Source organism: Pelophylax lessonae, assembly GCF_965119305.1.
Source record: "Pelophylax lessonae genome assembly, chromosome: 6".
NCBI classification, from domain to species: domain Eukaryota; kingdom Metazoa; phylum Chordata; class Amphibia; order Anura; family Ranidae; genus Pelophylax; species Pelophylax lessonae.
The window spans coordinates 22,709,891-22,730,865 of record NC_138773.1 but is presented as its reverse complement, the minus strand read 5'-3'; the positions used below and the strand labels follow the sequence as shown (position 1 = coordinate 22,730,865).

Genomic DNA, 20,975 nt, shown 5'->3' with positions numbered 1-20,975 from the left:
CCTTGGCAGATATTCATATGGCCAAGAGAGAGTGGAGGTATGGTCCATCTTACTGGTCTCTTGCGGCCGAGCCTTACGGCGGGGTGGCGGTGTTGTTTAAAACCGGCATGGTAACTGTCCGGCGGGTTATTGAGGTGGAGATTGGGAGATGTATGGTCTTAGACGTTCTTGTGGGAGGGCAGGACCTGCGCCTAATTAATATCTATGGGCCGCACACAAAGTGGGACAGGAAATGCCTTTTTACAAGGATCAAGCCATTTCTTTTTACATCCCGGCAAGTGGTTTTTGGAGGTGACTTTAATACTGTGACTAGGCCCAAGGACAGGAAGGACTTCAATGACCGGCTGGGATATGATAGCGTTTTTTTAAATAGTATGGTTAGGGATGCTGGTCTTGTGGATGTGCACATTAAGCACCTCCCGGATGACACAGGGTTCACCTTTCATCGAGGTAATAGTCAGAGTAGGATAGATAGGTTTTTTTTGAAGGAGGCCTCTGCTTTCTCACCCCCAGTGGTGCAGGCGGTGGAGTTCTCTGATCACTGTATGCTATCTGTGGTCTTGAATGCTTCAGATTTCCCTCAGAGGGGCAAAGGCATCTGGAGATTAAATTCGACTCTCCTTGAGGAAGAACATGTTAGACAATCCTTTGAGGAATTCTTTCAGGCACAGGTGACCATCCTGGACTTTTGTAGCAGCAAGGCTGAGTGGTGGGAGCTGACCAAAAAGAGGATTGCTGGATTCTTCAGGGGCCTAGCCAATAAAAAACAGTTTAATAGATACATGACCTACCAACGTTTGCGGAGGAAGCTGGATATTCTTGTCTCGAGAGGAGGAGATCCTGGGGCAATCTCTGAAGTGAAAATCCTCCTCAGGAAGTGTCAATATGACCGGCATACCTCTTTGGTTCTGGAGCGGGACTATGGGAAATACCACTCGCCTGACCCTTACCAGAACTGCAAACAGGGTGTAGCTGTTAAGATGGTCGTTGGCCTTAAGGATAGTACAGGTTCCTTGACAAAGTCCAGGTCAGGGATCCTGGAGGTCGTGAGGTCTTTTTATGCTGAACTTCTTGGGAGGAAGGAGCTTGACCGAGACAAGATGGAAAGCTTTTTGGACTCTATTCCAGGTCTAAATGGTGGAGATGTCCCTTTGATGAATTTGACAGAAGAGATCACAGTTGAAGAGGTGACGAGGGCAATTGAACAGCTTGCCATCAAGAAGTCACCTGGACCGGATGGTCTGACGGCTGAGTTTTACAAAGCCTTTAAGTCTATTCTGGCCCCACATTTGGTAGAGATTTTTAACAGTTGTCTTGCTGAGGGGGTGCTTCCCCCTTCCATGAGACACTCAGCTGTGATTCTTCTTTCAAAAGGTAAAGATCCTTCGATGATTGAGAATTGGCGCCCCATCAGCCTTCTCAATGTCGATAGAAAGGTGCTGGCGAAGATACTTTTCTGGCGCCTATCGGCAGTAGCAGAGTCTTTGCTTTCTCGCCATCAGCACTGTTCGATCCAGGGTAGGAGCACCTTCACAGCGGTTTTAGCTGTCCGGGAGGCCTTGGAGCAGTGCAGGGCTGCAGGCTGGGGAAAGTATCTACTGGCATTGGATCAGACAAAGGCTTTCGATCGTGTCAACCATGAGTACCTGTGGTTGCTCTTTAGTAAGTACGGTCTGCCGGGTGGTTTTGTCGATTGGTTAAAAGTTTTGTATAAGGGGGCAGAAAGCTTCCCTCTTGTTAATGGTTGGGTTGGACAGTCCTTTGAGGTTGGTTCTGGGGTGCGCCAGGGTTGTCCGCTGAGTCCCCTGCTCTATGTGTTTGCAATCGACCCCTTCATCAGGAGGCTAGAGAGCAGCATGTTGTGTGGGGTACCAGTGGGAATCCCGGGTGAGCCGCCTTTGAGGGTTGTTGCCTATGCGGATGATGTGTCAGTGATTGTCACTGGGACAGATGAAGCGGAGGAGGTGGTCTCTCTGACATCACGGTACTCTGAAGCATCAGGCTCCAAGATCAATCAGGAAAAGAGTGAAGTTTTTTGGATGGGAAAGGAAGGTGAGGGGTTTGATCTCCCGGACACTTTTCCAGTGCCCCAGGAAAAAATTAAGATATTAGGCATTGAATTTGGACCTGGCGATTATGGCCTCAAAAACTGGGAGGGCAGGCTGGAAGTTGCCAATACTAAGGTGGTCAGCTGGAAGAGATGGAAGTTATCTCTGAGGGAAAGGGTTGATCTGATTAAGACTTACCTGATACCGATCTTCTTGTATGTCAGCCCTGTCTGCATCTTGCCAGTGTCTCTCTATGCTAGGATCTATAGTGTGTTCTTCCAGATGCTGTGGGGGAACAGACTGAACCCCATCAAGAGGAATGTCACCTATCTATCCAGGAGGGAGGGTGGCTTAGGTATGGTCAACCCCGTTCTTTTCTTTTCACTGCTATTTCTCAAGTTTAACATTGGTAGTATGCTTGCAGTGGAACCTCCTGGATGGGCAGGCATGTTTAGATCTTGGTTTAGGCCTTTTCTGCGACTTTGGGAAGAAGGTGGCCAAGTGAAGAATCTCAGGGGTCATCGTGGTCAGCTCCCAGCCTATGTCGCTCCGTGTCTGAAGTTGCTGCGGCAGTGGCGACTGTCGGCTGAAGATCTCAGATCCGCTCCGAGGAAAGTCCTTATGAGCCGAGTCTTGAGTGAAGTCTTTCATGACCCACTGGCCTTAAGGGATTGCCCAGGCCCAATTTTGAGGGAAGGGTTAAGATTGATTAATTTGGCTAGAGTCCCCCTTAAATTCAGGGATCTGGCCTGGTTGTGCTTCCACGGGAGGCTCTATGTTCGGGGCAATTTGAAATTCCGCAGTGGGATGGATCGTGGTTGTCCTCGGGAGGAATGTGCAGGTGAGGAGGAGACTATGGACCATTTTCTGCTTCGTTGCCCTTTTAACATAGAGGTATACAAACAGGTTGGGCGGGCCCTCGGTGTTCCTTTCCTCTCCAGGCTGGGTTATGCTGAGTGGGTGTACGGAGCATTCAATACTGGTGGGGGCTTTTGTTTGGATACACTTTTTTTAGTTAGTTTAGTAGTCCGTTATTACACATGGAACGCACGGTGTCAGGTCACCCTTCGGCGTAAAATCCTTCCTGTTCAGGTGGTGGTGTGTGACATTCTGCATGAGGTGGGGAAGATTCGGGCGCTTGAGAGAGACAAGTGGGGTCAGAGGGCTTGGCTGAAGGCGTGGAGGGGTTTCAAGCCTCCCTGACTGCCAGGAGTCTCTTTCCCGGGTGTGGCTTTCTGTCTCTTATCACCCTAGATTTTTTCTTAATGCTCAGTTTTTGATAAATGGCTGCATACATAGGTGATGGGTTGTGCCTCTTAGGCCCTCTCTGCTGCTTTATGTAAATAGTTTTCTAAGAATGTTGGAAGTGGATTATGTATATATTGTATATATTCTGCACATGGATGTGAATTCCTTTGTTTTTTTTGTTGGAATATTGTACTATAGTTCTGTTTTTTACTTTTGTATAAAATATGTTGCTTGATTCTTTTCAATAAAAGATCAATAGTGCCCCATCATTAATGTAAGTGGGAGGAATAGTGCCCCATCATTGGTGTCAGTGGGAGGAATAGTGCCCCATCATTGCTGTCAGTGGGAGGAGTAGTTTCCCATCATTCAGCTTCGGGTGTGGCTGCTGGAAGGTTCTCTGGCTGTGTGTCTGTTGCTGCTGCAGGTGATCTGTGTAAGAGGGGAGTGAGGTGAAATCCCTCCCAGCTCTCCTGGCCCCCTTCTGGGGAAGCCATGGAGGCCAGCAGGGCCTCTCCTGCTGGAGGCTCTCAGACATCCCCTGGGCGGATGGATGGCACCCCTGCTCCTGTGCAGCCCGTGGTTGGTGATCTCTCTGCACCTGGTGAGGATGAAGATGCTGGATCCATTCGGGAGCGAGTGGTGGCCGGGATCAAAGTCCTCAATAAGGAGAGAGACAAGCTCTACAAGCTTAGAGCGGATTTAAAGCGCCTGAGAAAGCAGCGTGAAGGCTTGTTCAGCAAGAACCGTGGATCAATGGATTCAGAGGTCCAATTAGCGAAAGTCCGTGTGGATCATCAAGAAACTATCGTGGCCATGATGGAAGGCAGGGATGGTCCCTTCAGGGAGAAGTTTTGCAATGAACGGAGGTTTGCAAAGATGGAGGTGGAGGAGGAGACCCCCGGTTCTGACCCCCTTCCCCCTCAAGGTGAGGTAAGCAGCCCATTGCCATCTCAGGGCTCAGGAGGCATGTTGAAAGTTATACAGGTAATGGAGTCTCCAATGCAGGAAGATAAGCTGGTGTTTGGTGATGTGGAGGACTTACCTGAGAGTGTGCCTGATAAAGTAAAGTATATAAAGCCCCAGCTTACAGATAAAACAGTTTTTGTGCCTTTTAGCACCTTGCCTAATGATGGGTTTCCTAATGACACTCCGGGTGATTCCCCTATGCTCAGCAATGTTGTGCCTGCTGCTGATGTCTCTAAACAGGAAAAGTTGTGTTTAAAAAATGACATTTCTGCTGAAGAACCACAAAACCCAGAAGAGCCGATTAACCCCCCTTCTGCTGAGCTTAAAACTATTTCAGTCACTGTTGAACAGGACTCTACAGCGCAGCAGCAGGAAACATCTGGTACTGCATCAGAAACAGTTATCCCTAATAACATTGCAGGCATGGTGGATCCCACCATTATATGTGGAACTGATAATGCTGCTTGTTTAGGCCAAGCTGGTAAAAATAATAATAGTAGTGTACCTGATAATGTGACATCAGTGTGGGGTCTTGGCCCTAATAAGCCTACATTTGCACAGGTGGTAAGCTGTGCTCCTGGCAATATCACCAAGCCAGGGTTACAATCAAGGAGGAGCTCTGCTTCTAATCAGGGTTTTCCCTCGCGGGCTGCCACTATGAGCACCATTGGATCTGGTATTGGATCTATGGCTTCTGCTGGGGGTCCAAGGCGGAACGTAGTCCTCCTTAAATGGGAAGGTGGTGCAGTCCCTCTAGCAAGGCGTATGGTGGTGGACCTGATCTTAGATATGGGTTTTGGGGCTAATGACCTATATGCCCTGATACATGTGGCTGGAAGCCGGGAATACACAGTTAGTTTCACCAGACCAGAGGGTCTTGACTTGTTCTGGGAACGATATATGGCTCGGTGCAGGTCAAGACCCGAATGGGAAGGTCTGGTGCCAGTGGCAGTTTCCCAAAGGTCAACAGTGAAGAAAATTACTATTGTCCTTACAAATGAGAGTGTTCCTGCTCGGGACTTAGAGGTCTGGTTGAGAAATTATGGGGATGTTTTGACCAGGCCGGATAAAATTCATGATGAGCGTGGCATCTGGACCGGGGGTTGGTCGGTAACGGTCAGGTTGGCTAGGGATGGGAATGTTGTCCGTCACCTGCCCTCCTCTGCTTTTATAGGGAGGGATAGGATGACTATTTTTTATCCCGGTCAGCCAAAACTGTGTCACCGCTGTGGAGAAAAGGGGCATTTTAGCTCCTCTTGTTCAGCACTGATCTGTTCAGTGTGTCGGGGACAGGGTCATGTGGCCAGGGACTGCACCCAGGCGATAAGGTGCAACCTGTGCCTGCGCCTTGGCCACCCCTACAGCCGATGTCCTGAAGCCTGGCATAATATGGATAGAGAGGTGATAGATGACCTCTTAAGGCTGGACAGGATGGAGGATGAGGCCCCTGGTGTACCACCCTCCTCTGCGGTGACTGACCCCCCTGGTCTTGTGCAGGATCCCTCCCTAGTCCCTGTGCCCACCCCTCCTGTATCTGTAAGTTTTCCTTCTGTGTCTGTCCCTGTGTCCCCCCAGCCTACTGTACCGGCTCCTCTTGTGTCAGAATCTGCCAAGTCTGTGCCCCCTGAGTCAGTTATTCCCGATCAGTCTTCCCTTCCTAAGTGTGACCTTAAAGAAGCCCCCCACCCACCAGGAGTGGTAGAGGGTACCAAAAAGGGTGCTGCTGCGGCTTCCTCTGTAAAGAAGTCTTCTGTGAAGACTTCAAAGAAGAAGAAGAAAACAAGAGATGAAAGCATCTCTGAATCTGACCTTCAGTACCTGGAGGAGAGAAGGAAGGTTGTGAGGCGGAAGAGACAGACGGTGAGGACGGAACAGGGACAGGATGCCTCAGTGACTGTCTCCAACCGTTCTAGGGCTTCTGCTTGGGATATCTCCTCATCTGGGGATTCTTCTGAGCAGAATTCAGAAATTGAAATGGAGTTGGAGGAGGCTTCAAGAAAGAGAGAGGCTTCTGGTGATGAGCAGCAGAGGGGAGCTAAGAAGCAATCCACCCAATAACCCAAATGGCGGTTCCCCCTCCGTTAAAAGTGGTGACAATAAATGTCGCCAGCATTAAGTCGGTAAGAGCTCGTTCTATGGCCTTATTTTTGTTCAGCCAATTAGATGCTGAAATTTTATTTTTGCAGGAGACTAGGCTCACCTCCTTGGCAGATATTCATATGGCCAAGAGAGAGTGGAGGTATGGTCCATCTTACTGGTCTCTTGCGGCCGAGCCTTACGGCGGGGTGGCGGTGTTGTTTAAAACCGGCATGGTAACTGTCCGGCGGGTTATTGAGGTGGAGATTGGGAGATGTATGGTCTTAGACGTTCTTGTGGGAGGGCAGGACCTGCGCCTAATTAATATCTATGGGCCGCACACAAAGTGGGACAGGAAATGCCTTTTTACAAGGATCAAGCCATTTCTTTTTACATCCCGGCAAGTGGTTTTTGGAGGTGACTTTAATACTGTGACTAGGCCCAAGGACAGGAAGGACTTCAATGACCGGCTGGGATATGATAGCGTTTTTTTAAATAGTATGGTTAGGGATGCTGGTCTTGTGGATGTGCACATTAAGCACCTCCCGGATGACACAGGGTTCACCTTTCATCGAGGTAATAGTCAGAGTAGGATAGATAGGTTTTTTTTGAAGGAGGCCTCTGCTTTCTCACCCCCAGTGGTGCAGGCGGTGGAGTTCTCTGATCACTGTATGCTATCTGTGGTCTTGAATGCTTCAGATTTCCCTCAGAGGGGCAAAGGCATCTGGAGATTAAATTCGACTCTCCTTGAGGAAGAACATGTTAGACAATCCTTTGAGAAATTCTTTCAGGCACAGGTGACCATCCTGGACTTTTGTAGCAGCAAGGCTGAGTGGTGGGAGCTGACCAAAAAGAGGATTGCTGGATTCTTCAGGGGCCTAGCCAATAAAAAACAGTTTAATAGATACATGACCTACCAACGTTTGCGGAGGAAGCTGGATATTCTTGTCTCGAGAGGAGGAGATCCTGGGGCAATCTCTGAAGTGAAAATCCTCCTCAGGAAGTGTCAATATGACCGGCATACCTCTTTGGTTCTGGAGCGGGACTATGGGAAATACCACTCGCCTGACCCTTACCAGAACTGCAAACAGGGTGTAGCTGTTAAGATGGTCGTTGGCCTTAAGGATAGTACAGGTTCCTTGACAAAGTCCAGGTCAGGGATCCTGGAGGTCGTGAGGTCTTTTTATGCTGAACTTCTTGGGAGGAAGGAGCTTGACCGAGACAAGATGGAAAGCTTTTTGGACTCTATTCCAGGTCTAAATGGTGGAGATGTCCCTTTGATGAATTTGACAGAAGAGATCACAGTTGAAGAGGTGACGAGGGCAATTGAACAGCTTGCCATCAAGAAGTCACCTGGACCGGATGGTCTGACGGCTGAGTTTTACAAAGCCTTTAAGTCTATTCTGGCCCCACATTTGGTAGAGATTTTTAACAGTTGTCTTGCTGAGGGGGTGCTTCCCCCTTCCATGAGACACTCAGCTGTGATTCTTCTTTCAAAAGGTAAAGATCCTTCGATGATTGAGAATTGGCGCCCCATCAGCCTTCTCAATGTCGATAGAAAGGTGCTGGCGAAGATACTTTTCTGGCGCCTATCGGCAGTAGCAGAGTCTTTGCTTTCTCGCCATCAGCACTGTTCGATCCAGGGTAGGAGCACCTTCACAGCGGTTTTAGCTGTCCGGGAGGCCTTGGAGCAGTGCAGGGCTGCAGGCTGGGGAAAGTATCTACTGGCATTGGATCAGGCAAAGGCTTTCGATCGTGTCAACCATGAGTACCTGTGGTTGCTCTTTAGTAAGTACGGTCTGCCGGGTGGTTTTGTCGATTGGTTAAAAGTTTTGTATAAGGGGGCAGAAAGCTTCCCTCTTGTTAATGGTTGGGTTGGACAGTCCTTTGAGGTTGGTTCTGGGGTGCGCCAGGGTTGTCCGCTGAGTCCCCTGCTCTATGTGTTTGCAATCGACCCCTTCATCAGGAGGCTAGAGAGCAGCATGTTGTGTGGGGTACCAGTGGGAATCCCGGGTGAGCCGCCTTTGAGGGTTGTTGCCTATGCGGATGATGTGTCAGTGATTGTCACTGGGACAGATGAAGCGGAGGAGGTGGTCTCTCTGACATCACGGTACTCTGAAGCATCAGGCTCCAAGATCAATCAGGAAAAGAGTGAAGTTTTTTGGATGGGAAAGGAAGGTGAGGGGTTTGATCTCCCGGACACTTTTCCAGTGCCCCAGGAAAAAATTAAGATATTAGGCATTGAATTTGGACCTGGCGATTATGGCCTCAAAAACTGGGAAGGCAGGCTGGAAGTTGCCAATACTAAGGTGGTCAGCTGGAAGAGATGGAAGTTATCTCTGAGGGAAAGGGTTGATCTGATTAAGACTTACCTGATACCGATCTTCTTGTATGTCAGCCCTGTCTGCATCTTGCCAGTGTCTCTCTATGCTAGGATCTATAGTGTGTTCTTCCAGATGCTGTGGGGGAACAGACTGAACCCCATCAAGAGGAATGTCACCTATCTATCCAGGAGGGAGGGTGGCTTAGGTATGGTCAACCCCGTTCTTTTCTTTTCACTGCTATTTCTCAAGTTTAACATTGGTAGTATGCTTGCAGTGGAACCTCCTGGATGGGCAGGCATGTTTAGATCTTGGTTTAGGCCTTTTCTGCGACTTTGGGAAGAAGGTGGCCAAGTGAAGAATCTCAGGGGTCATCGTGGTCAGCTCCCAGCCTATGTCGCTCCGTGTCTGAAGTTGCTGCGGCAGTGGCGACTGTCGGCTGAAGATCTCAGATCCGCTCCGAGGAAAGTCCTTATGAGCCGAGTCTTGAGTGAAGTCTTTCATGACCCACTGGCCTTAAGGGATTGCCCAGGCCCAATTTTGAGGGAAGGGTTAAGATTGATTAATTTGGCTAGAGTCCCCCTTAAATTCAGGGATCTGGCCTGGTTGTGCTTCCACGGGAGGCTCTATGTTCGGGGCAATTTGAAATTCCGCAGTGGGATGGATCGTGGTTGTCCTCGGGAGGAATGTGCAGGTGAGGAGGAGACTATGGACCATTTTCTGCTTCGTTGCCCTTTTAACATAGAGGTATACAAACAGGTTGGGCGGGCCCTCGGTGTTCCTTTCCTCTCCAGGCTGGGTTATGCTGAGTGGGTGTACGGAGCATTCAATACTGGTGGGGGCTTTTGTTTGGATACACTTTTTTTAGTTAGTTTAGTAGTCCGTTATTACACATGGAACGCACGGTGTCAGGTCACCCTTCGGCGTAAAATCCTTCCTGTTCAGGTGGTGGTGTGTGACATTCTGCATGAGGTGGGGAAGATTCGGGCGCTTGAGAGAGACAAGTGGGGTCAGAGGGCTTGGCTGAAGGCGTGGAGGGGTTTCAAGCCTCCCTGACTGCCAGGAGTCTCTTTCCCGGGTGTGGCTTTCTGTCTCTTATCACCCTAGATTTTTTCTTAATGCTCAGTTTTTGATAAATGGCTGCATACATAGGTGATGGGTTGTGCCTCTTAGGCCCTCTCTGCTGCTTTATGTAAATAGTTTTCTAAGAATGTTGGAAGTGGATTATGTATATATTGTATATATTCTGCACATGGATGTGAATTCCTTTGTTTTTTTTGTTGGAATATTGTACTATAGTTCTGTTTTTTACTTTTGTATAAAATATGTTGCTTGATTCTTTTCAATAAAAGATCAATAGTGCCCCATCATTGGTGTCAGTGGGAGGAATAGTGCCCCATCATTGGTGTCAGTGGGAGGAATAGTGCCCCATCATTGGTGTCAGTGGGAGGAATAGTGCCCCATCATTGGTGTCAGTGGGAGGAATAGTGCCCCATCATTGGTGTCAGTGGAAGGAATAGTGCCTCATCATTGGTGTCAGTGGAAGGAATAGTGCCTCATCATTGGTGTCAGTGGAAGGAATAGTGCCTCATCATTGGTGTCAGTGGAAGGAATAGTGCCTCATCATTGGTGTCAGTGGGAGGAATAGTGCCCCATCATTGGTGTCAGTGGGAGGAATAGTGCCCCATCATTGGTGTCAGTGGGAGGAATAGTGCCCCATCATTGGTGTCAGTGGGAGGAATAGTGCCCCATCATTGGTATTAGTGGGAGGAATAATGCCCTGCATGCAGGTCAAGGCAAAAAAAAGGACCACATCAGTTTTGATATTGTTGGACTAGTGAGGGTGATGTCACTACCGGAGATGCAGAAGCCCGGGGTGAGGGAAGTATAAATCTAACATACAGTAGGGATTTGTAAAGAGGGAGGGGTTTGGGCAAAGAGTGGACTTTACATTTGCAAGTGGTGCTCTTGCCCTCCGACTGCAGTCATGCTCTCCTCTATGGCCTTCACACTACGAGAGGAAATCCACTCTGGACCCGACTCCTCTCACCCACCCTCCTCCATTCATCCCAATGATTGACATATCTGAATGTACACAGCACAGAGCAGTGACGAGCGTTCACTCACCCTTCTGAAAGAGCTCCAACACATGACCTCAGCTCAAAAACAGGGAACCGAACCAGAACTGACCGGATATCGATAAGGACTGACCCGATCTCAGATCTGTGAATGCTGGAAATCTGCATCCCTTCCTTATATAAGACGTCCTTCCCATATACAGGTGCTTATTTAATCTTTGGGAAGGAGGGTATGTACATACACAGGAAGGTGACCTCCAGCTCCAATACAACCAGAGGGGTTGGTATAGAAGACCAAAGCTGAATACCAGGTGTGGTCTGCATGGCATAGATATGGAGGACACTCATTATCCGATCAATGTGTGATTCAATCAAAACGATCGAATACTCATAACTTCTGAACCATTTACATGGTAGTCACTCAAACTTTACTGACCGTTGTGCTTCGGTCGGTTGAGGTGAACCCCCCCCCCCCCCCCCGCTTTCTGAAGCCGTCGGTAGCAGGAAAAACAATCTGATCCTCTGTGTGGATGGGCAGGAAGTCGAGTGAGGGCAAGATGGCCCCCGCTCCACTCCACTCTATGCCCTTGGAGGAACAGAGCGATGTCAAATGTCACTTCTGCCCAGTGGCCTTAAAGGGCCAATTTTTTTTTTTTTTTTTATTAATTACTTTTTTTATTGCTTTTAAGTGTAAATGCGAGATGTGAGGTCTTTTTGACCCCCAGATCTCACATTAAAGAGGACCTGTCCTGCTTATTTCTATTAAAAGGGATGTTTACATTCCTTGCAAAAGGAATAAAAGTGATAAAAAAGGGACAGTGTAAAAATAAAAAGTAAAATAAATAGAAGATTTTTTTTTTTTTTTTTTAGCCCCCTTAGCGGTAACCCCGAGCGTGACTCGGGGTGGATTTTTCATACCAGGATCGGTATCCCCGAGTCACGCTCGGGGTGGATGTGCAGAGCGCGCAGCGGTGTCTCTTACCTTCTCCTGGCGATCCAGCGATGATCTCCCATTGCTGTGACCGCCAGCCGAGATCCCCGCCGCTCTCCGTCAGTCTGATGACTTCCTGGTTCCGTTCCCTGCAGCAGCAATGCTGCATGGGAGCGGAACTAGGGAGGGAAATTCAAACGTTGCACAAAACACAAACACATAAAAAGGAGGTGATACAATGTGATCTGAGAGGATTATACTGTATCACCTTAGTATCAGAAAATATCAAATATTATAAATTATAATTATAATTATAAAATTATTAATATATATTATATATATTATAATATTTATATTTTATAATATATATATATATATATATATATATATATATATATATAATAAATATCAAAAAATTGTACCGCTTTTGGTACATAATTCCTGACATAATCATACCGCCAGGGAGGTTAAAGCGCCCCGTCCCTCTGAGCTCGCACACAGAAGCGAACGCATACGCAAGTGACACCAACTTATGCACACAATGTTCAAACCACACATGTGAGGTATCGGTGCAATCACTAGAGCGAGAGAATTAATTCTAGCCCTAGACCTCCTCTGTAACTCTAAACTGGTAACCTGTAGAAATATTTAAAGCGTTGCCCATGGAGAATTTTAAGTACCAAAGTTTGTCGCCACTTTTAAACTATTTTAAAGTATGACATGCTGGGGATCAATTTACTCGGCATAACATTATCTTTCACATTGTAGAAAGAAATTGGGCTAACTTCACTGTTTTCTTATTTTTTAATTGAAAAAAAAGTGTATTTTTTTTTAGAAAAAAAAAAAATTGCGTTTGTAAGACCGCTGCGCAAATACGATGTGACAAAGTATTGCAACAATCTCCATTTTATTCTCTAGGGTCTCTGCTAAAAAAAATATATATAATGTTTGGGGGTTCTAAGTAATTTTCTAGCAAAAAATACTGATTTTTAACTTGTAAACAACAAGTGTCAGAAATAGGCTTGGTCCTTAAGTGGTTAATCGCTGGGGTTTTTATTTTTTGCTAAACAAACAAAAAAAGACTGAAAACTGGGCAAAATTTCTGTTACAAAATTTAGCAAAAAAGCCATTTTTCTTCTTCATTGATGAGCACTGATGAGGCTGCACTGATGGGCACTGATGAGGCTGCACTGATGGGCACTAATGAGGCTGCACTGATGGGCACTAATGAGGCTGCACTGATGGGCACTAATGAGGCTGCACTGATGGGCACTAATGAGGCTGCACTGATGGGCACTGATGAAGCAGCACTGGTGGGCACTGATGAGGCACTGATGAGGCAGCACTGGTGGGCACTGATGAGGCAGCACTGGTGGGCACTGATGAGGCAGCACTGGTTGGCACTGATGAGGCTGCACTGAGAGGCACTGATGGGCACTGATGAGGCAGCACTGTTGAGGCACTGATGAGGCTGCACTGATGGGCAATGATGAGGCTGCACTGATGAGCACTGATGAGGCTGCACTGAAGATCAGTGCCCTGATTATCAGTGTAAACAAAGTACTGACAGTCCTGCTGGTATCGGCTGTCCTTTCCTCACACAGACACAGCAGTAACTGGCCAGTCTGTTTACATGTGATCAGCCATGATTGGACACAGCTGATCATATGATAAAGGCCTGCTGTGATTGGCCCTTTACCACAATCTGTGATTACGATCATGCGGGCCCCAAAACTTGACGCCATAGACACCCTCTCAGTACCGAATGTCCGCAATGTAGCCATCTTTTGGCTACAGTGCAGTTGGGAAGTAGCTAAAGGCAAACTCCAGACTCAGTACCTCCCCCTAGGGGTCTTCCTCATGTTATTGTTTGCTTATTTTTTATACTCACTCTTTTCCAAAGTCTTCAGATTGGTCACATGGCACACAGGGTCTTCTTCAGGTCTTCTCCTGGCAGTGGGCGGTCCTCAGTGATATCAGTGCTGCTCTCTGCATGCGGGGTGAAATGGTTAAGGGTCCCTCAGGGGTGGGTCCATGACACCCTATACACTGACAGTATATCCTCAGGCTTCCAGGTTGAAGACACTAGAGCAATGGTTATCATTGTATCAGCTAAAGGGGGGCCTAGAATACGTGCCGAAGGGCTCCATATAATGTTCAGTATATGTAATGTTGGAGAGGAGTGTCAGAGACTGCAGACCTAATAGAGGAAAGGAGGGTCAGAGAGTGAGGGCAGGACACATTGTTGGTGGGGAGATGCTGCAGAAGACAATACGAAGCTGGGAAGAGGTTCCATGAGGCTAGTAGAGATCAATGCTATTACCCCATTCAGTGTTCCCACTACAGACAGCTGAGGTCCGAGGGCCACAAATCAAATACTATAGGGCCGGATATAGCCCTTGGGCCACAGGTTAGACACCAGGACACTAGAGGGTCTATTTATTAAAAACAAATTGCAGTGCTGTTTGTCTAAAAAAGTGTTTGCACATTTATTCTGAAGCTAAATCAAATGTTCTTAAGCTATTTTCTCTTCTGGTCAAATGTTCTTCAAATACCATGAGCAGGTAAAGACAGGTCCATTCATAATAAACATAATGTGACTACGGATAATACCACATTATGGCCACCAGATGGAGCTGAGGAGCCTAAAGAATAAATACATCTTGGTAAGAAAAGATACAATGTAACAGTCCTGTAGAACACTGGAGGAAAGTAGCAAAACAATGGAGATCCTGTAGTAGCAATCGTTACATTTCTTGGCTTATTCCCTCCTCTAGGAAGATACATTGTATCTCTTCTTACCTAGATGTGTTTATTTCCTATGATCTCCAGCGCCATCAGGTGGCCACATTTAAGCATATGAGAGAATGAAGGCTTTGATTTTTCCCCATTTTACAGAACAGCTGGGTAATTTCCTGTACACAGAATTTCATTGGACGATTTATTTTATAAATACACCCATTCAATCCATGAGTGAGGACATCTTGTGGTGAAAAAGGGGTACTACAGGGGAGTATTGCAGCTGTAATATCTTTCTATTCAAACATCTCCCTGGCCAGAGATAGGGGATAAAGAGAACCCGTCACCACATTCTACAGCATCTGCCAATCACATTCCTGCAGTCTCTACACTATGTACTTACATTATCCCCCGCTGTACTAGAGATCTGTACAGTCTAGGCAGAGTTATGTGATGATGGGGCTACCAATGCTTATTATGTCCGTTATATACCCCCAGTGATGGTGTTCCCCCTATTATATACCCCCCAGTGATGGTGTACCCCATTATATACCCCCCAGTGATGGTGTTCCCCCTATTATATACCCCCCAGTGATGGTGTACCCCCATTATATACCCCCAGTGATGGTGTACCCCATTATATACCCCCAGTGATGGTGTACCCCCATTATATACCCCCAGTGATGGTGTACCCCCATTATATACCCCCCCAGTGATGGTGTACCTCCATTATATACCCCAGTGATGGTGTACCCCCATTATATACCCCCAGTGATGGTGTACCTCCATTATATACCCCCCCAGTGATGGTGTACCTCCATTATATACCCCAGTGATGGTGTACCTCCATTATATACCCCAGTGATGGTGTACCTCCATTATATACCCCCCCAGTGATGGTGTACCCCCATGATATACCCCCAGTGATGGTATACCCCCATTATATACCCCCCCCCAGTGATGGTGTACCCCCATTATATACCCCCAGTGATGGTGTACCCCCATTATATACCCCCAGTGATGGTGTACTCCCATTATATACCCCCAGTGATGGTGTACCCCTATTATATACCCCCAGTGATGGTGTACCTCCATTATATACCCCCAGTGATGGTGTACCCCCATTATATACCCCCAGTGATGGTGTACCCCCATTATATACCCCCAGTGATGGTGTACCCCCATTATATCCCCCCAGTGATGGTGTACTCCCATTATATACCCCCAGTGATGGTGTACCCCTATTATATACCCCCAGTGATGGTGTACCTCCATTATATACCCCCAGTGATGGTGTACCCCCATTATATACCCCCAGTGATGGTGTACCTCCATTATATACCCCCCCAGTGATGGTGTACCTCCATTATATACCCCCCAGTGATGGTGTACCCCCATTATATACCCCCAGTGATGGTGTACCTCCATTATATACCCCCCCAGTGATGGTGTACCTCCATTATATACCCCCAGTGATGGTGTACCTCCATTATATACCCCCAGTGATGGTGTACCCCCATTATATACCCCCAGTGATGGTGTACCCCATTATATACCCCCCAGTGATGGTGTACCCCCATTATATACCCCCAGTGATGGTGTACCTCCATTATATACCCCCCCAGTGATGGTGTACCTCCATTATATACCCCCCAGTGATGGTGTACCCCCATTATATACCCCCCAGTGATGGTGCACCCCCATTATATACCCCCCAGTGATGGTGTACCTCCATTATATACCCCCAGTGATGGTGTACCCCCATTATATACCCCCAGTGATGGTGTACCCCCATTATATAACCCCCCAGTGATGGTGTACCCCATTACATACCCCCCAGTGATGGTGTACCCCCATTATATACCCCCAGTGATGGTGTACCCCCATTATATACCCCCAGTGATGGTGTACCCCCATTATATACCCCCCCAGTGATGGTGTACCCCATTACATACCCCCCAGTGATGGTGTACCTCCATTATATACCCCCAGTGATGGTGTACCCCCATTATATACCCCCAGTGATGGTGTACCCCCATTATATACCCCCCCAGTGATGGTGTACCCCATTACATACCCCCCAGTGATGGTGTACCTCCATTATATACCCCCAGTGATGGTGTACCTCCATTATATACCCCCAGTGATGGTGTACCCCCATTATATACCCCCAGTGATGGTGTACCCCCATTATATACCCCCAGTGATGGTGTACCCCATTATATACCCCCCAGTGATGGTGTACCCCCATTATATACCCCCAGTGATGGTGTACCTCCATTATATACCCCCCCAGTGATGGTGTACCTCCATTATATACCCCCCAGTGATGGTGTACCCCCATTATATACCCCCCAGTGATGGTGCACCCCCATTATATACCCCCCAGTGATGGTGTACCTCCATTATATACCCCCAGTGATGGTGTACCCCCATTATATACCCCCAGTGATGGTGTACCCCCATTATATACCCCCCCAGTGATGGTGTACCCCATTACATACCCCCCAGTGATGGTGTACCCCCATTATATACCCCCAGTGATGGTGTACCCCCATTATATACCCCCAGTGATGGTGTACCCCCATTATATACCCCCCCAGTGATGGTGTACCCCATTACATACCCCCAGTGATGGTGTACCCCCATTATATACCCCCAGTGATGGTGTACCCCCATTATATACCCCCCCAGTGATGGTGTACCCCATTACATACCCCCCAGTGATGGTGTACCTCCATTATATACCCCCAGTGATGGTGTACCCCCATTATATACCCCCAGTGATGGTGTACCCCCATTATATACCCCCCCAGTGATGGTGTACCCCATTACATACCCCCCAGTGATGGTGTACCTCCATTATATACCCCCAGTGATGGTGTACCTCCATTATATACCCCCAGTGATGGTGTACCCCCATTATATACCCCCAGTGATGGTGTACCCCCATTATATACCCCCAGTGATGGTGTACCCCATTATATACCCCCCAGTGATGGTGTACCCCCATTATATACCCCCAGTGATGGTGTACCTCCATTATATACCCCCCCAGTGATGGTGTACCTCCATTATATACCCCCCAGTGATGGTGTACCCCCATTATATACCCCCCAGTGATGGTGCACCCCCATTATATACCCCCCAGTGATGGTGTACCTCCATTATATACCCCCAGTGATGGTGTACCCCCATTATATACCCCCAGTGATGGTGTACCCCCATTATATACCCCCCCAGTGATGGTGTACCCCATTACATACCCCCCAGTGATGGTGTACCCCCATTATATACCCCCAGTGATGGTGTACCCCCATTATATACCCCCAGTGATGGTGTACCCCCATTATATACCCCCAGTGATGGTGTACCCCCATTATATACCCCCCCAGTGATGGTGTACCCCATTACATACCCCCAGTGATGGTGTATCCCATTATATACCCCCAGTGATGGTGTACTCCCATTATATACCCCCAGTGATGGTGTACCCAATTATATACCCCCAGTGATGGTGTACCCCCATTATATACCCCCAGTGATGGTGTACCTCCATTATATACCCCCCAGTGATGGTGTATCCCATTATATACCCCCAGTGATGGTGTACCTCCATTATATACCCCCAGTGATGGTGTACCCCCATTATATACCCCCAGTGATGGTGTATCCCCATTATATACCCCCAGTGATGGTGTACCCCCATTATATACCCCCAGTGATGGTGTACCCCCATTATATACCCCCAGTGATGGTGTACTCCCATTATATACCCCCAGTGATGGTGTATCCCCATTATATACCCCCAGTGATGGTGTACCCCCATTATATCCCCCCAGTGATGGTGTACCTCCATTATATACCCCCAGTGATGGTGTACCCCCATTATATACCCCCAGTGATGGTGTACCCCTATTATATACCCCCAGTGATGGTGTACCTCCATTATATACCCCCCAGTGATGGTGTACCCCCATTATATACCCCCAGTGATGGTGTATCCCCATTATATACCCCCAGTGATGGTGTACCCCCATTATATACCCCCAGTGATGGTGTACCCCCATTATATACCCCCAGTGATGGTGTACCCCTATTATATACCCCCAGTGATGGTGTACCCCCATTATATCCCCCCAGTGATGGTGTACCTCCATTATATACCCCCCAGTGATGGTGTACCTCCATTATATACCCCCAGTGATGGTGTACCCCCATTATATCCCCCCAGTGATGGTGTACTCCCATTATATACCCCCAGTGTTGGTGTACCCCTATTATATACCCCCCAGTGTTGGTGTACCTCCATTATATACCCCCAGTGTTGGTGTACCTCCATTATATACCCCCAGTGTTGGTGTACCCCTATTATATACCCCCAGTGATGGTGTACCCCCATTATATACCCCCAGTGTTGGTGTACCTCCATTATATACCCCCAGTGATGGTGTACCCCTATTATATACCCCCAGTGATGGTGTACCTCCATTATATACCCCCAGTGATGGTGTACCCCCATTATATACCCCCCAGTGATGGTGTACTCCCATTATATACCCCCAGTGATGGTGTACCCCTATTATATACCCCCAGTGATGGTGTACCCCCATTATATACCCCCAGTGATGGTGTATCCCATTATATACCCCCAGTGATGGTGTACTCCCATTATATACCCCCAGTGATGGTGTACCCAATTATATACCCCCAGTGATGGTGTACCCCCATTATATACCCCCAGTGATGGTGTACCTCCATTATATACCCCCCAGTGATGGTGTATCCCATTATATACCCCCAGTGATGGTGTACCTCCATTATATACCCCCAGTGATGGTGTACCCCCATTATATACCCCCAGTGATGGTGTATCCCCATTATATACCCCCAGTGATGGTGTACCCCCATTATATACCCCCAGTGATGGTGTACCCCCATTATATACCCCCAGTGATGGTGTACTCCCATTATATACCCCCAGTGATGGTGTATCCCCATTATATACCCCCAGTGATGGTGTACCCCCATTATATCCCCCCAGTGATGGTGTACCTCCATTATATACCCCCAGTGATGGTGTACCCCCATTATATACCCCCAGTGATGGTGTACCCCTATTATATACCCCCAGTGATGGTGTACCTCCATTATATACCCCCCAGTGATGGTGTAGCCCCATTATATACCCCCAGTGATGGTGTATCCCCATTATATACCCCCAGTGATGGTGTAGCCCCATTATATACCCCCAGTGATGGTGTACCCCCATTATATACCCCCAGTGATGGTGTACCCCCATTATATCCCCCCAGTGATGGTGTACCTCCATTATATACCCCCCAGTGATGGTGTACCTCCATTATATACCCCCCAGTGATGGTGTACCTCCATTATATACCCCCAGTGATGGTGTACCTCCATTATATACCCCCAGTGATGGTGTACCTCCATTATATACCCCCAGTGATGGTGTACCCCCATTATATCCCCCCAGTGATGGTGTACTCCCATTATATACCCCCAGTGTTGGTGTACCCCTATTATATACCCCCCAGTGTTGGTGTACCTCCATTATATACCCCCAGTGTTGGTGTACCTCCATTATATACCCCCAGTGTTGGTGTACCCCTATTATATACCCCCAGTGATGGTGTACCCCCATTATATACCCCCAGTGTTGGTGTACCTCCATTATATACTATTTTCCATCCTCAGTGAAGGGGACGGTACAGTTCATAGTTCTGTACACAGACAAGGTAACCGGAGAATAGCCCTCACACCCCCAGCACCCCACCCGGAAGAGTCAGGCACAGCGGCCCCTTTAAGAGAACTTACCCAGCGGCCGAGCCGCCGCAGGACCCGGATGTTCGGCGGACAGACGAGGGCGTGTCCAGAGTCACCGCTGTCCACAGAACAGAAGCGCCTCCACCAATCAGAGGAGGAGGAGAACGCAGAGCGACGGAGGGGAAAGAAGCGAGCATAAGGAGGCGTGTCTTATCTCTAGGCAACGGGGGAGGCCGAGCCCGCCCATTATAGAGAAGCATCTCAGACACAGAGTGGGTGCGGCACTTCGTATACAGGGGCGGAGCTAGCCTGTTAGAGGGTGTGGCTGTAGGCGTGGCCTTCATATCGCCATGCATGTTCCTCGGCCACGTGGTGTAATGTCTCTTCCAGACTGTGTGAGATCCATAGACAGTGTAACCGGAGAACCGCCACACCCCCTCCATCCTCCCCACCCAGGAGACTCGGGCACAGCCGAAAACTATAACTTGTCGAGAGCACCACACACGTCACTTCCGGTTGGGGCTCACGCTAAATTGCCGCTACTGCGCATGGGCGCGAAAGGCCATGAATATAGCACTCATTCACAGTGCATGAGAGCGGGAGTTTTCCGCAGAATGTATGGCGCTACTGGGCATGCGCCGTGTGACTATCTATTCATCACAGAGCCTGACAGGTGGAGGTATTGGTAATCCACCCAACAGTACAATACAAGGGTGAGCCTCCCTATTCCCTGTATGAGTGGGCGGAGACACAGGCAGGAGGTAGTATGAGTGGGCGGAGA

The 20,975-nt window shown here is 48.2% G+C and overlaps 1 protein-coding gene across 1 annotated transcript in view; it reads right to left on the bottom strand.

Moving 5' to 3' along the window:
• Positions 1-20,441, bottom strand: part of MAPK7 (mitogen-activated protein kinase 7) — a gene marked incomplete at its 5' end in the record, with an annotated part of 49,149 nt that extends 28,708 nt beyond the window's left edge. Inside the window, 2 exon segments of the mRNA XM_082260171.1 lie at positions 20,246-20,353; positions 20,355-20,441. Of these exon segments, the coding sequence (XP_082116297.1) occupies positions 20,246-20,353; positions 20,355-20,441 (195 nt within the window).
• Between the last annotated feature and the right edge of the window lie 534 nt (positions 20,442-20,975).